Source organism: Phalacrocorax aristotelis, chromosome 7 (genome assembly GCF_949628215.1).
Source record: "Phalacrocorax aristotelis chromosome 7, bGulAri2.1, whole genome shotgun sequence".
Lineage (NCBI taxonomy): Eukaryota > Metazoa > Chordata > Aves > Suliformes > Phalacrocoracidae > Phalacrocorax > Phalacrocorax aristotelis.
In genome coordinates this window covers 21433916-21448259 of record NC_134282.1, presented here as the reverse complement: position 1 = coordinate 21448259, position 14344 = coordinate 21433916, and the positions used below count along the sequence as shown (strand labels likewise).

Sequence of the window (14344 nt, the reverse complement as noted above, 5' to 3'; positions counted from 1 at the left end):
CTAACAGAACTTGTGTAGGATGTTATCTTTATTATGTTTGTGCATGGATGATTCCCAGAGCTTGATTTGGTCTTACCTGTCCCAAGTCTATATATAAAGTTGTTTTGCAAGCATTTCACTTAGTAAACATGTTAAGGAAAGGGTCATCCACCACTGAGTTTGTCTTCCAGACAAATTCATCCCTACATGTGATTTTTCTCTCACAGTTGTATCAAACACTTACAAGAAACATGGTGTGAAGTCTTCTGCAAAAACATTTAACAGGTAAAACTGAAACAGTCTCAACCTTTCAAGACAGACACTCAAGAATACAGTCATGCTGCAATAGGCATGCTTGTCTTAAAGAGTCAGAGGGATATTTTGTATTGCTTATATCAGTTTGCAGAGTCTGAATGCCTCAGGCTGAGCTTCAAGGGCCAAAACATAAAACCAGAGTTTCACTAAAGCAGCCAAATTCACCTGCATCTTTGGTTAGATCACAAGTTACCACTCATTTCCCTTCCTTGGTTAGACCACAAGCTGCAACATTTTGCTTGTCACCCAACCACACATTTGCTTACAAACACTTGCAATTCAGACTGATTTAAACTGGGCATTCTTTTCCAAATGACTCTTAGATGTCAAGTAGTGAAAGAGCAGCAGAGGATTCTCCCTGTGGTATTAAACATTCCACAGGATGTGCCTCTGTGCCATGAAACAGAGTAAGTCCTAGTCTGAACCTGAACTCCGGGGCACAGTTTATTCCAGAGTCATTTGGCTGCTACTTGCCTTTTTTTGGACATCTGAAAAATCCAGGTTCATGTTTGGCTTTTGGGGTTCTTTCTTGTTTGTTTGTTTTTTTAATTTAAGTCTACTCCATGATTTACTCCTCCAGCACGTTAGCTAGTTTTAGACAATCCGATCTACATGCAGTTGTGAAGACCTAAGAGTTATTTGAGGGTTTATTTTCTTTTGAATTAAACTGACAGTGGGGATAAAAGAGTTATTACAAGGTTTAAATCAAGTCAACTTCAAAAGCTAACCTAAAAGTAAACTGTAGATACTGCACCAGTAACCCTGCTCACTTGCAGGGCTCTACAGACACATTGTCCTTTTTAAAATGTTTTTCTCTCCCCCTGTTAATGCCTGAAAGACCTAAACAGCAACAGATGAAATCAGTTAAATAACTATGAACTGGTACAACAGCTGATCTGATTATATGCACAGGGCTGTCAAATGCATAAAATAAACAAACTGAAATAATAGACCTTCTTTTCCAAAGGCTCAGTATTATATTCATGGTAGGTATGGAACAATAACTGGGGAAACCAAAACTTTTTTCAAAGCCGTTGTTGCCTTAAACAGTTGGAAAACCAATGTCCATGTACAGACACAAAAATCCCTAAGGCTTTAAACAACACGTAGCTTCATATTTTCCTTCTACGCCGTGGTAGGATCATGCGATAATATAAAAGGACACGACATGCTAACAGAAAAGGAAATTCCCTTTGTTAGGCAGCTTTTAAATACATACCTGGACGCGAGCCTCCGTGAGTTTGGCTCTTTGCGCAAGTTCTTCCCGGGTATAAATATCAGGGTAGTGTGTCCTCTCAAAAGCTCTCTCCAGCTCTTCCAGTTGCTCTGCCGTGAAGGTTGTCCTGCTACGACGTTGCTTTCTTTTTAAAGGTAAATCTGGTTCAGAATCAATGTCAGAGCCTTCATCAGACTGGGGTGCTGATGCTCAAAAAAGAAAAAATTAAAGACAAAAATTAGCTTTAGTTGAAGGAGGTGAGGCAAAATACTGGATCAATCAATTATATCTTCTTATATGGAAAAGCTGCTTTTTTCCCCCATAACTCAGAACTGAGTTGGCAAACTTCAAAAAAGCAAAAATATGAGAGAAACAAATCAGAGTTAAATGTTACGTTGTGCAAATATGCTCAAGTAAAGAATTGTCAAAAGTTCAACTATGAGTTTAGCAACTTTTCCTGGCCCAAGAATATTTAAGGACCTCCAGCAATCTTTCTGAGTAAATTAATTACTTCATTTCTTTGTTTTAACTCCTCCAGCAGTTTGCAAGTGTTTTAAAAACTTGAGCAGTAGTGCTTAGTCCCAAACAATCAGGCAAGCAATACGGCCTTGTTCCTTTCCCTGGAACAGTGAACAGATACAAATATTTGTGTGTTCATGTTGTAACTTAAACGTTCTGCCTCTATACACACATGTCCATGAGACCTTCCCTATAGATCCACCACTAAAACCTTATTGCTGAAATGGTGATGGAAGTGATTACAAAGGTACAGGGAGCACTATTGAAGAAATTAGTTCTCGTACACAATCAAGTATTTACTTCACATCAAGTGTATTTTTTTCTTACACTCTGAACAGTATTTTACACGTTTGTGTTAGTGTATCTTAGCACATTTAAACATTCCTGCTCATTTGTACCTTACTTGCCTGTCTTGGAACCACTTAACATAACCTTCAGACAGACTAGACAAGTGTTAACATTAAAAAGAAATAAATTTTGAGACTTGCATTGCACAGAGAAGTCTGGTAAGAATAGCTCGTAGCAATAGATCAACTCGACTCTTCCAGTGTCTAAAGCAATGAGATTCCAGCATGTGTGATGACCAGAGCTGAAATACATGTACTACATGCTTCCTTCACCTAAGGTTTTATCATTATTCCTCCTAACCGTGGGACCTTTTCCAGCACAGACCATGGCTACATGCAGATGTGTTATTGCTCAGCTTCCAGGCAACAGTCCAGGATGTGACTGCAAAACAGCCAAGCTGCTTTGGACCAAAGGCCCCTCATGCCACACCCAGAGTCGGTACCTAAGGAAAGTTGGCAAGAAACAGACCACGTACAGCATGTCCATGACCCAGGAAGGGCCTATCAACTCTGGTAATCAGCAGTCTAAGGAGTAATCAGAATGGAAACTCCTACTGGGTTTCGGGGATGTGGAAAGAGTGATATCACACACAGAGGCAGCTACCTCCTGGCATCACTGCTTGTTTCCCCTGTGCTCCCTGGCAACCAAGTGAACTCCAGCTTCAGCCCAGCCATGGCTGAACCCGTAGCTATAGCTGTGAAGACAGCAAAACCTCTTTAGTACCTGACCACATTCTCTTTCTCCAACAAACAGTAACAAATCAAAACAGGAGACTTCCAAAGCCACTCTTCACTTGCATCAGTTGCTGTCCCAGGTGTCAAGCATTCCTTCTTGCCTGAGTCTTCAGGGGAACCCACCTAAAGAGGGCAGACACTTCCCAGTGATGCTGAAACTACTTGTTCAGTTGAAGTACAAGCATAGCTTCTACTACTTCAATAATTCCAAATAAATTATTGATATAGACATTGATTTAAAATAATCTTCTTAATGTGATTTATTTAGAAGTAACTGAGAACACAAAGCCAGAAGGAAACCACCATTTCTCAAGCTTCAGCTAAAACCCCCCACTGTGTTCATTTCTAGCTATCTTACATTTCCAATTTCACTCAAGCTGTTTGAACTAATAAATACACCTAATCTGTTTACTTGGTCTTACAGCATGAGAAAGACAAAGTGCTTTTCCAGACAACTCAGCTAAAGACTTTATGAATTTCTGCATACCAACAAAAGAACAATTACTGCTAGACCAGAGGCTCTTATGCAAAAGCTATCTTCATTGTCCAGACAGACACCGACAATATTTTGGATCCAACCTACACAGGACATCGCATAAAGCCCAGCTTCAATGTGCAGTGAAAACATCCACCTCCCGGAGTCTCTCACTTACATTGAAGTTTTGCTCCAAGCAAGACTGGATTAAGCTGTTTTGTTTTTTGAGAATACTGTCCCTGAAAACAGAGGAATCAGCACAAACATCCTATCCCAAATAGTTCAAGTTCTTTCCTTATTAAACAGGCAATCTAGGTTATACCAAAAATGAACATAACACATTGTCTGAACCGGTGACAAATCCCAAACCTTCTCAGCCAGGGTCCAAGCAAATCAGTGATACCTGCCTTCCTTAGCAAATGCCAAGCTACAGCCCTCCAGGATGGCTTTCATGCTGCTGTTCAAGAATGAAAAGAAACATGGGATATTTAAAATATAGTTTTCCTATGTTAGCCTCCAATACAAATTGCCCACCTTAAGCAGAAGAGCTAATGCTGACAAGCTAGGCTAGTAGAGGAGAGCACACCAGGCACGCTGACAGAGTCATACTGTCTAGCACTGCACTCTGACCATACTCAGTGTGGTAAGATCTGAAACAGAGCTCAGGAAGGTTCCTTTTGGAAACAACTTCTCTGACAAAAGTTGCCTTTGATTGTGTACAATAAGGTTTGTTTTGGTTTTGGGGGGGGTTGTGTGGGGAAGTGGGGGGGGGTGTTTGGTTTGGTGGGGGTTTTTTGTTGTTTTTTTTTGTTTGGTTGTTTTGTTTTTTAGGGTTTTTTGTTGGGTTTTTTGTTTGTTTGGGGTTTTTTGGTTTTTTGTGGTTTTTTTTAAAGTTAAATCCTCAGATCTCAGGAACTCTTTCAATACTTGCTTTCAGACTAATGTATGTATGGAACGTCTTCAAACATCTATGTATATACCTATAAAAAGCCAGCTTAAACTGTGCAATTTAAAGTGGATATTTATTGCTAAGTTTCTGAAGTGAATTCCCTCACCAACTGGGTGGGAAGTATCAGGAGACCCATAATGATCTCTCTAAAAATGTTTTATAAAGACTTAGCAAAATCTTGTGGTGTTTCCCTGCACCTTGCATTCATGCAGCAATGAGAATGCAGAACTGAAATACTTACTTAATTTCATTTTAGCTTTACATTTCATTAAGCAGTATATGAAAGGGGAAAAGGTAAATCAGTCAGAAAAAACTGAACAATGTATCTATGAGCCCAGGACAATACATCTAATCAAATGCAAACAATCAGAGAGCAAGTAATAAGATTAAAGTAATGAGAAATCATACATCAAATGAAATGGCTTTAATATCTATCTGATTTCATTGGTGTTACCCTTCGCCAGGCCTGGCTGCTATGTGCAGCTTTCTTGAAAACATTCTGTTCCTTTGGTTTGTCTTATCTGCAATATTAAAATCAGAAAAATTTAATCTAAAATGATAGCTACATGTCTGTACAACAAACTGCACTATTTTTATTTCTTACAAAGTCTTCTTAAATATTGTTAGTTTCAAGGAACATTTTATTCTTTTTTTTTTCCAATTAAAATACCATTATTAGACTTGTATATAGGTGAAAAGCCAATGAGAATACTGGCTAAGCACATAAATTGGGCCCACTTCAGCCTTTAAAAAAAAAAAAAAGCAATATTTATTATATATATGCTCAACAGCCATAGTGTATTGCCCTTTTGCTAAACAGTATCTTACTGATAGATCCACAGATTTCCATGATATAAAAAGATACTATTCAGCACTGGTAACGGTGATCAAATTTTAGCTAGGTTATTTTTATCTCCATCACCTCCACAGACACACAACATGCATATTGCTAACCTTTACAGTTGTCCTAATGACCTTAATACTCCAACCCCTCAAGCTATAAATAGGAAAGGACACCCATCAGTGTCCTGGGAGATCCCCAGCCAGACCCCTTGGGATCACCACTACTCCTCTTACTGCACTGCTCAAAATGGAAGAGGCAGCCAAAAGCACTACCAGTAGCTGAGCCATGAAGTTTAGTTAAAGAAGGAATTACAGAATTAAAGAGCAATTATTTGTCCCTTAACCCCTCGTGACCTGTCTGGTGGCCTGAGGAAATGCTGCATGCCAGTTACCACCACAATATGCAAAAAACCTCTGCCCAGTGTAGTAGGCATTTGGTCACCTGGACCTCTGCACCAATCGCTTTTCCAAACACCATAGACAGACATGTCGGGGCAAAAACTGAACAACAAAATAACGCACAAGAGGTCATTCTGTGGGTTGTTCTTCCTCTCAGCAAGACATTTCGTTTGAATAATTAAGTAACAAAAACATGACAACCATTTAAAACCCATACATTACAGCTGCAGCACAGCATACCTGACAAACACAGGCAGACAGGTTATCCTTCTGCAACCTGCAAAGGCATAACTTCTCTGGCAATCTTTCAGTCACCAGGAAATTTTTTAATAAACTATTACAGCTTCTCCCTCTAAGCATAACAACCTGAGGTCTGCCCTACATAAATTCTGTCTAGCTGTGGATCTTAATAAAGTAAGACCAAAAAAAAACAATATACCAAAGGCCAGGGAGGGTTCTAGTGGCAGTTTTATTTGCTTGCTACCCTCTCTGGATCTTCCCATTTCTTTATTTATGCAAGATTAATTTCACAGGCTCTCCCCCTCATGCCACATCTCTATTACTTAAGGCTGCAGCCACAGCATCCCCAGCGCTCGGGCTCGGAGGAGCGTTCTGCCCCAGGAGGCAGTGGGTACCGCTGGGCTGCCGATGGCCTCCTGATCCCCACAGCCTTTCAGGCCCAAAGAGACACGACTAACCTCCCTCATGTTTACTCGGGTGCAGGCGAGGAGGAGTGCAGCAGGGCCGCTACCCCCACACAAACCCACAGTAAATGACAAATGACACTTTCCCTTTGTGATCTTTGGGATTTTTGTTGACTTATTTGGAGGCTTTTGTTGAGTCCTAAGAAATGGCCTGTGGCTGAGGCCTATTCGACCGATTTCCACGCTCCATCTGTGGTATCCATCAGCAGGGCCTTTGCCCGCATTCAGGGCTCTGACACCTGCCTGGCAGGATGCGGGAGGCACAAAGGAGACTGCGGAGGACGAGGGGGGCTGTGGGCCAGGGGGGCCGGGGAGGGCAGCCAGGGTGAAGGGGATGCACAGCAGGGGTTAATCCAAGCTACCCCCTCCCCAAACCTCAGCACCTGGAGGCATCCCTCCAAGACTTCCTCTCCCTGCCAGAGGTAAGGGGGCTCAAATGCAACCCTCCATGTTGTGGATGAATTCAAGAGGAAAGGGAGGAAGAGACAGGGAAACTGTCCCAGGATGTGGGCTGTCAAAGTCACTCCAGGCACTGACTAAATAAACCTCTGGTGCTGGCTTGCTGCGAGGGCTGGGAGCAGTGGTAGGTGGCCAGCAGTGCATTCCTCCCTGGATCCTTGTTTGTGTTGGGGTAGGCTTTCAGCAGCTGGCCTTTTAACAGTCGACAGACTAGAAACACATCAGGCATCCTTTCTTTCCTCAAAATAAAGTCCACAGGAAAACAAGACAATATCTTTATTTCCTACTAGCAGCACCCCTCTCTCCTCTGAGCAGTCCCATTTAGGGGCAGGCTCATATTTGCATACAAAATATAATGAAGACTTTGGAGCCAACCAACTCGCTTCCCAGCACATCAGCCCTTCATTTTGCTGTATCCACTGGGGGAAACATGATGCCAGGCTCCCCTCTCCTCCTCCTGAAACCTCACTGTCACAGCAAGGAGCCATTAAGAAGAAAATATGCCCTGCCAGGTCTGTGCTAATCAAAACAGGACAAATAAACTCTGACACTCAACAACTCCCCAAGTGCCTGCAGCCCTAGGTGGAGACTACAGATCAGTTATAAGTATGGCAGGCAGAGGGGTATGAGCTCAGGGGGTCTGGAGTCACCCCTCAGCCACCTGTGAGCTGTTTAAGAGGCCACAACTGAACACCATGTTTATATAAGATAAAGTATGCTTCCAAGATTAAAAAAAGCACCCCTAAATTTTAGGTTGCAGTGCTCCCAACAAAGCACAAGTTTACCAGGACTCAGAGCTGCAATTTTATCCAATTCACCATTCACCTTCTGTGCTTCACCATCAACAGGAAGAGGTCAGAGGGGAGACTCGGGCACACCAAGTTTCACTGTTAGGTTGCAGCCCAAAATTTGTTAGCAGCTGGACTCTTCCTCTTTGAGAGGAAAAAGGAAAAAAAAATCTTTTTTTTTTTTTAAAAAAAAAACAAGAAGCCACAAAAGATTTCTTGGTGGGTCAGAGGTGCGCTAAGATAAAACATGCTAATGCAGCTACATACTCCTATTTCAATATTACAAGTGAAAATTTAGGAACAGCAAATATGAGAAAATTCTCTACCTTGCTAGAAAGCAACAGAATACCTAGTATAATATGAAATAATAACAAGTAGCAAACTTGCTTTTAACCCTTTCTACTGCCATTTTGACTACGATATATTAAAGATCAAGAAACTAAACTGAAAGCAAGCCTCTGTTCTAGACATGAATATCGCTTATCTAACAAGGATTAAGTCACACTTCAATTACTCCTTTGAAAACTGCTGCTATTTGCAAAGGGCATACTTACAAAAACATTGTAAATGCTTTTTTTTTTTTTTTTAAACTCCACGGGCACTTTACAAAAGTCTGCAATGAGAGAATGAGAGAAATGTGGAGAAAATATGTTGCTGTTTAAGTAAACTGATTAATAAGAGTAATTAATTGGTTACTGGAATTGGAAAAGAGCAACCCCATCTCCTGTGAGCTCTAGGCTGGAAAGTCAGCACAGAAAGGAAACAACTACCACAACAGTGATGAAAGTGATCTTCTTGAGAGAAGTGGATGGTATTTTTATTTTGTTTGTGCTGATTCACATAGAGAAATGTGCTTTGTACGGCAAAGTGAAAAGGAAAACAGTAGCTGCAGTAAAAGGAAATGGCCAACAGTGACTTTTATTTACAATTACCAAGAGACAGGCTATTATTGACCATATGTGCCACAATCGCCCTCCTTATCATGGGTTGGCCATCATGTCCATTGGGAGCTGTTAATGAACTGGGTAATTGAGCTGCTGACATGTGTTACCAAAACAAAACAATAGGAAGAAGAGACAAATGAACATTTTATTTGCCAATCAGAGTAGGTTCCGCTTTTCAGAGAGCTGTGCCTAAGTAAGCGGCTGAATACATAAAACAGTGCATTGAAGGCAAGCAGATGCATGCACAATAATGGTTAACTGACAGCCTATGGCCCATCTGTGCTTAACATTTTGTTAAAGAAATTACTTGACTTGCTAAAGAGAAATCATACAGCTGCCCCTAGTGCTGCATTGTAAGAGATAAATCATTAGCTAAACTGTTTCATGCTTAAAATGACAATGCATATTAACAGTTATGCAGGGACATTTTGTCAGCACAGCTTGATGCAGTTATAACTTACACAAAACGTGACAGCTCATAGCTATTCAACAATTTCAACTTTGAAGAGAATGACAACACTGTGAAAACAATTTTACCACACAAACAATAGAAAATTCAGTCTCTTCTTTTTAAGAATATTTAAATTTTTTTTGAATTATGAAATAATATGGAAAGGAAAAAAAATGGCCAGTGCCTAACTGTTCTGCACCATTAGTCTGCTAGCATGTACTTCATTCAAAACCACAGAGCATCAAAAAGGAACACATTCCATTTTAAATATCAAAGACTGCATCGCCAGCACTAAGAATAAATGGCTAATTCTCAACTGTGCATGAAAGGACAAAGAATTTCTAGAGTGAAAGGAAGGGAAGAAGAAACTGCAAATACAACTACAAAAATTACTTCTTATTCCCCCACCTCCTCTACCAAAAAGAGATTTGTTTTGTTGATACAAGTAACATTAAAGGACTTAACAGCTTTGCATGTGGGCCTGATCCCACTCTCAAGATTCACTCCTGTAAATTCACATTGGGAATTTACTATAATTATTATTTTAAGTTGTAAACTAAAGACAAAGCAACTACAGTTAGCACTCAGATCCTGTTGTACAGGTAGTGTACACACATGAGCATGTATAGCCCAGGAAACTTGACCAAGGGATGGCAGATAAACAGATCCCCTCCTCCCGACTCAGTTGCCCAGACCAGGGCAAGTCAGACCCTCAAACAGATTTACCTGAGCAACTGCACTACCTGAAACAAAATAAACAAAAAAAAGCTATTTGGTAAAACTCGTCTAGCCTGTGGGACCTTTTCCTGTGGTTTCTGGGACTGGCACCCACACAAGGGTTAACTCAGGTTTAATGACTAAATACAAGTTAAATTGCTACAGTTTTCCCCACAAAGACAAGACTGCTTGCTGACTTGGTATGGTTCCTGTTTACTGGCCTCAAGGGACTATTCTGCTGTTTCCACTGGTGTAAGAGCAAAGCTTGATCCGGGCAAGGCCTTGCTCAGTCTCTCCCATCATTCCCAGCAGATCCAGGGAAGTTGTTCAGCGAGAGGGAGCCAGCACTGTGATAACGCTGGGCATGACAAAGCACTCCAGCACGAAGCCCTACGATCATACTGTCACTGGACTCTGAGTCACCCCAGACTGTCTCTCTGAATACAGCCTATTGACTTGGAGAGGAGGGCTTTTTGACAAACATGAAGAGGAGTCACAAGCACGTCCCATTGATTTTCACCAGGAGCTCGCGAGTGCCCACATCTGGGGGCTTTTCCAACCCTTCCCACAGAGAGCAGCTGTGGTAACTCTGTGAACAAGAATACTGTATTTAAGCATTGCAACATCTTGCCTTCTCACTTAAAAGAACGCTAGAAAATTTCAAGGAAAAACTTCCAGAGAACAAAAAGAATCCCCACAAACAAACAAAAAACCCAACCCAAACCAAAAAGCAACCACCAACTTTGCCTCCTAAATTTAGAAAAATGTGAAGGAAACTAAATACTCAAATCCAGATGAGGTTCGCTCTCAACAGCCTTTAGGAAGTTGATATTTTAGGCAACATTTTATATAAAAGTCAGGGATACTTAAGAGGGAAGCTAAATCTCTTACACAAATCCCAGAATATATTAAGAAAAGATTGGCATCATGTCTTCAAGCTGGTATTAACTGATGGAAGAGCTGATTGGTAACCACTTAAGACTGAAAACATCGAGTATCCTGAGAGATGGAGTTTGTCAGCTGAGAAATTAAATAAAGCAAATGAAGGAGTCTCTGGATAAATAATGAGACTGTATTAGCAGGTTAAAGCACTACAAATTGAGCTGTCAGCAATCTCTCACTGTGTAGGCAGCGTGGATTCTTCAGAAGGAAAGAAAAAAAAAAAAAATCTATAAATTGTATTTGGCTCAATCTTTTGCAACAACATGCAGACAAAATTCCTGAAGTTATACAAGCTGATCAAACGTACTGGGCACACTAAGACCAAAAAAGGTAACACACATTTTTCAAAAACTGCTCTGCATTGCTTCACTGAGTTTTGATCAACTTGTAGAATGGCTAAAACATTTTGAAAGAAAAAAAATGTAGTACAGATACTGAGAATGTTTTAATATATTTCATAGCTCTCTCAACTAGTTCTAGCACCTGAATTAATACATTCTTGATTCAAACCAGACAAACAGTGACAGGGCAAGATGTTGTAGACAGTTTCATCTCAATGTCAACATTACAGTCCCCAAAGTCTCTATGGGAAACCAAGGCTATCATCTCTTCTTAAACCCACAGCTGTAGCCAGACCACCCCTCAAGCCACTTTTACCTACTATAGAGCTAAACTGAGTTATATGGTCATCTCTATTTATCAGTCTCAGGACTTGGAATGGCCGAATTATTTTTCTTTTTTAAGCATAATATTGCATTTTGTCATTGAATACTAATTCCTCTAGAAATCACTTTACAGAAGACTGCTGGCTTTTTTGTGAAATAAAATTAAGAGTGCTGACTTCCCCCCCCCCATTTTCCAGACTTCAGTCGATAAAAGAATGTTACATTTTTCACCAGATATTTTTCCTGCAATTGATTTTCCAAGGTACTACCTACTCCTGCCACATGTCTCTTTTACAGCCAAATCTGTTAGTAACTCAAGGTCACTCCCATCACAACTACATAAGAATTGGGGTGCTGACCTCAAAATCCATCATCTTCTGTCAGGGGACCTGGTCCTACTGGCTACTGAGCCCTCTGGTCCCACTGGCCAAAGACACTCTCTGCCCTTATAGTTGTTCCAGTATTTGGGATGAAAGGACACTTTGCACAGTTACAATGGGATAGCAGTAAGGTGCTCAGCACCTCTTTGTATTACTTTCCACAGGGTTCTTCATTCCCAGCTCCTGCTTTGAGCATCAGCATAGAATGCACGACTCCTCGGTGACTGAGGCTTTCTGGAGTACACAGTGCTTTCATTTGTTATACTGCCTGTGATGCCATGACAGGAATTAACCTGAGTCCATCCAAAAGCTGGTCACCTGCAGATTCAATTCGTCTCTTGCCCTGTAGAGTTTGTATGCCAGTATGCTCCTGGCACCATCCTCTAATTACCCTTGCCAGTGACTGTTCACCTGAGAGCTCATGGTGCAACACCTACACGTAACCCAGACTGCTCTGGTTCGGAAATGTGAGCAAACCAACCCCGCAAAACCTACTGGAGCTCAGATGCCACCTGACCATACCATTATCGTATTACAGATTATAAGTGGGCATGAGAAATTCAAGCAAGATATTTTCTATTTTTCAGGCAGACATTGAAACAACTGAAATTCAGGTGATTAAAAAAAGAAGTTCCATGCACCACACAATGCTATGAAGAGATTAACACTGTGATTTACTAATAATAATGAAGCAAGGTATACAGCCTGCTATCTATTCAAAAGTAACATGGGGAGTTAATTTCGAAGGAAAACAGAAAAAAGCCCAACATCAGTCTCTTCTGTTGATTGTTCTGACGTTGGCTGATGTGCCGTGCTGGGCTGCAGTGAGCCCCGCAGCACCTTTACAGCACAGAAAATGCATCCAGCTGGGAGTCACTCTTGATCTATTCTCTACACCACAGACATATGTAATTCCCATACATTCGCTCTCATTTACTACTTGTCGACAGATGCTGATAAATGCTCTTGAAAACCTACAAGAACAATGGTGGCTGGTGAGTGCTTAATGGTAGAGATGTCAAAAATTATTTGACTAAACATATACAAATTTCCTGCTTTGAAACCTGTACAGATATTAACATTTATTACTGTCTCTCTGAATTATTAGCAACCCCAAAAACTGAAAAAGTTACTGCCTCAAATTTTAAGATAAACACACTGGCTTTCCTTAACTATTACTCCATACAAATAAGACAGAAGCAGCAGATTGCCTGTTGGTATATGCTGTAGGCTTTGCTTGGACACTAACATTGCAAAACACATTGTAACTCTGTTGTTTCTTTTTTTTTTCCGCAGTCCACAATATTATTTATTTTCAAAGAGTATTTGTTCAGGAATGAGAATGAAATAAAGTTTTAATTGACCTCAAGCCTCTTTATATAAGCCTGACATTAACTAGATTTAAAACACAGAAATGAAACGTGTATTGATATGGGTGCAATCCATGGTAAGCACAACTTACATAATACTTAATTATGCCAATATAAAAATGTTAGCCTAACTATTGCCTTCACTACATTAATTTTAGCAGACATCACCATGGTACTTTGTATCGTGTAGCTGTTTAAAAGGAACTATGATTTTAAGCACTTCCCAATAAAATTTGACTGCAAAACATTTCCCAGAAAGCTGCAAATCTAAATAAACTGGGCCAATTAAGCAACAAATAAGGCTACTTTGATTTGGGGGGGATAGGGAAGTATCTTCAACCTATTTTAAAATATAATTCCCACAAGCATTTAAAGAACTGTTCTACACCAGCGCTACCCAACCTTTATTTAACCCACGGACCACAGCAGTCCCAAAGAGGATGGTCTGTGAAACGCCTGCTGGCTCCCAACTGCTCTCTGTGGGGTCAGAGACAGCTCCGGCTAGGGTGCAGCTTTTGGCAAAGGGCTGTGATGAGGTTTTCAGTGTTCTGGGGGAGTTCAGTGGTTGGCCTTTTCCAACACCACCACCACCCCCAAATTATCAGTAATTAAAACTATGGACTTTTAGTTACTAATAAGTATGTTGCCCGCTTCCCAGCTTTCTCTGCTGCAATGCAAAATAGCAGAACGTAAAATCTAGGCATTTTCCTAAAAAGTTTAAGGTAAGCATTTAAATAAACCACAATATTGAAGAGCCTGAGCAAAGGGATAAAATTTTAGGCTGGGCTTAAATATTTGTTCAGTTTCTAACAGTCTAATGGATTTGAGGCTGTCTTGGGCCATTCAGCTAATATACCCTGTATTTATTGGATCTATACTGCTTCACAGCTATTAATATTACACCTCGGCTACACATCACGCATGTGGGATAAATCCTGCATGCCACCTGCAATTACAGCCTCCCAGGTCCGATTTGAGACATGCAACACAAGCTGCCAGATCCCCATTTCTCACTAACTTCTGATTATTTTCCATTCTCAGGTCATCTCACCCTGCCTTGCTGTTTCTGATTCAAGCTTACGGTTTGTCACAGTTTTGGCTGGGATAGAGTTAATTCTCTTCACTGTAGCTGGTACAAGTGCTGAGT

General features: G+C 40.7%; 1 protein-coding gene across 6 annotated transcripts in view; it reads right to left on the bottom strand.

Annotated features, from left to right (window-relative positions):
* The window catches only part of PAX3 (paired box 3), an 81917-nt gene that overhangs the window by 25570 nt on the left and 42003 nt on the right, over window positions 1-14344 (bottom strand). For 2 of the 6 annotated variants that reach the window (XM_075098329.1, XM_075098334.1), the window contains exons 5-6: window positions 12319-12327; window positions 1514-1713 (exon numbers count right to left, since the gene is read on the bottom strand). In XM_075098329.1, coding sequence (XP_074954430.1) covers window positions 1514-1713; window positions 12319-12327 — 209 coding nt within the window. Of the gene's footprint in view, window positions 1-1513; window positions 1720-10381; window positions 10391-12318; window positions 12328-14344 lie in introns of all 6 variants that reach the window. The other 4 variants (XM_075098330.1, XM_075098331.1, XM_075098333.1 and 1 more) reach the window with 3 other exon arrangements.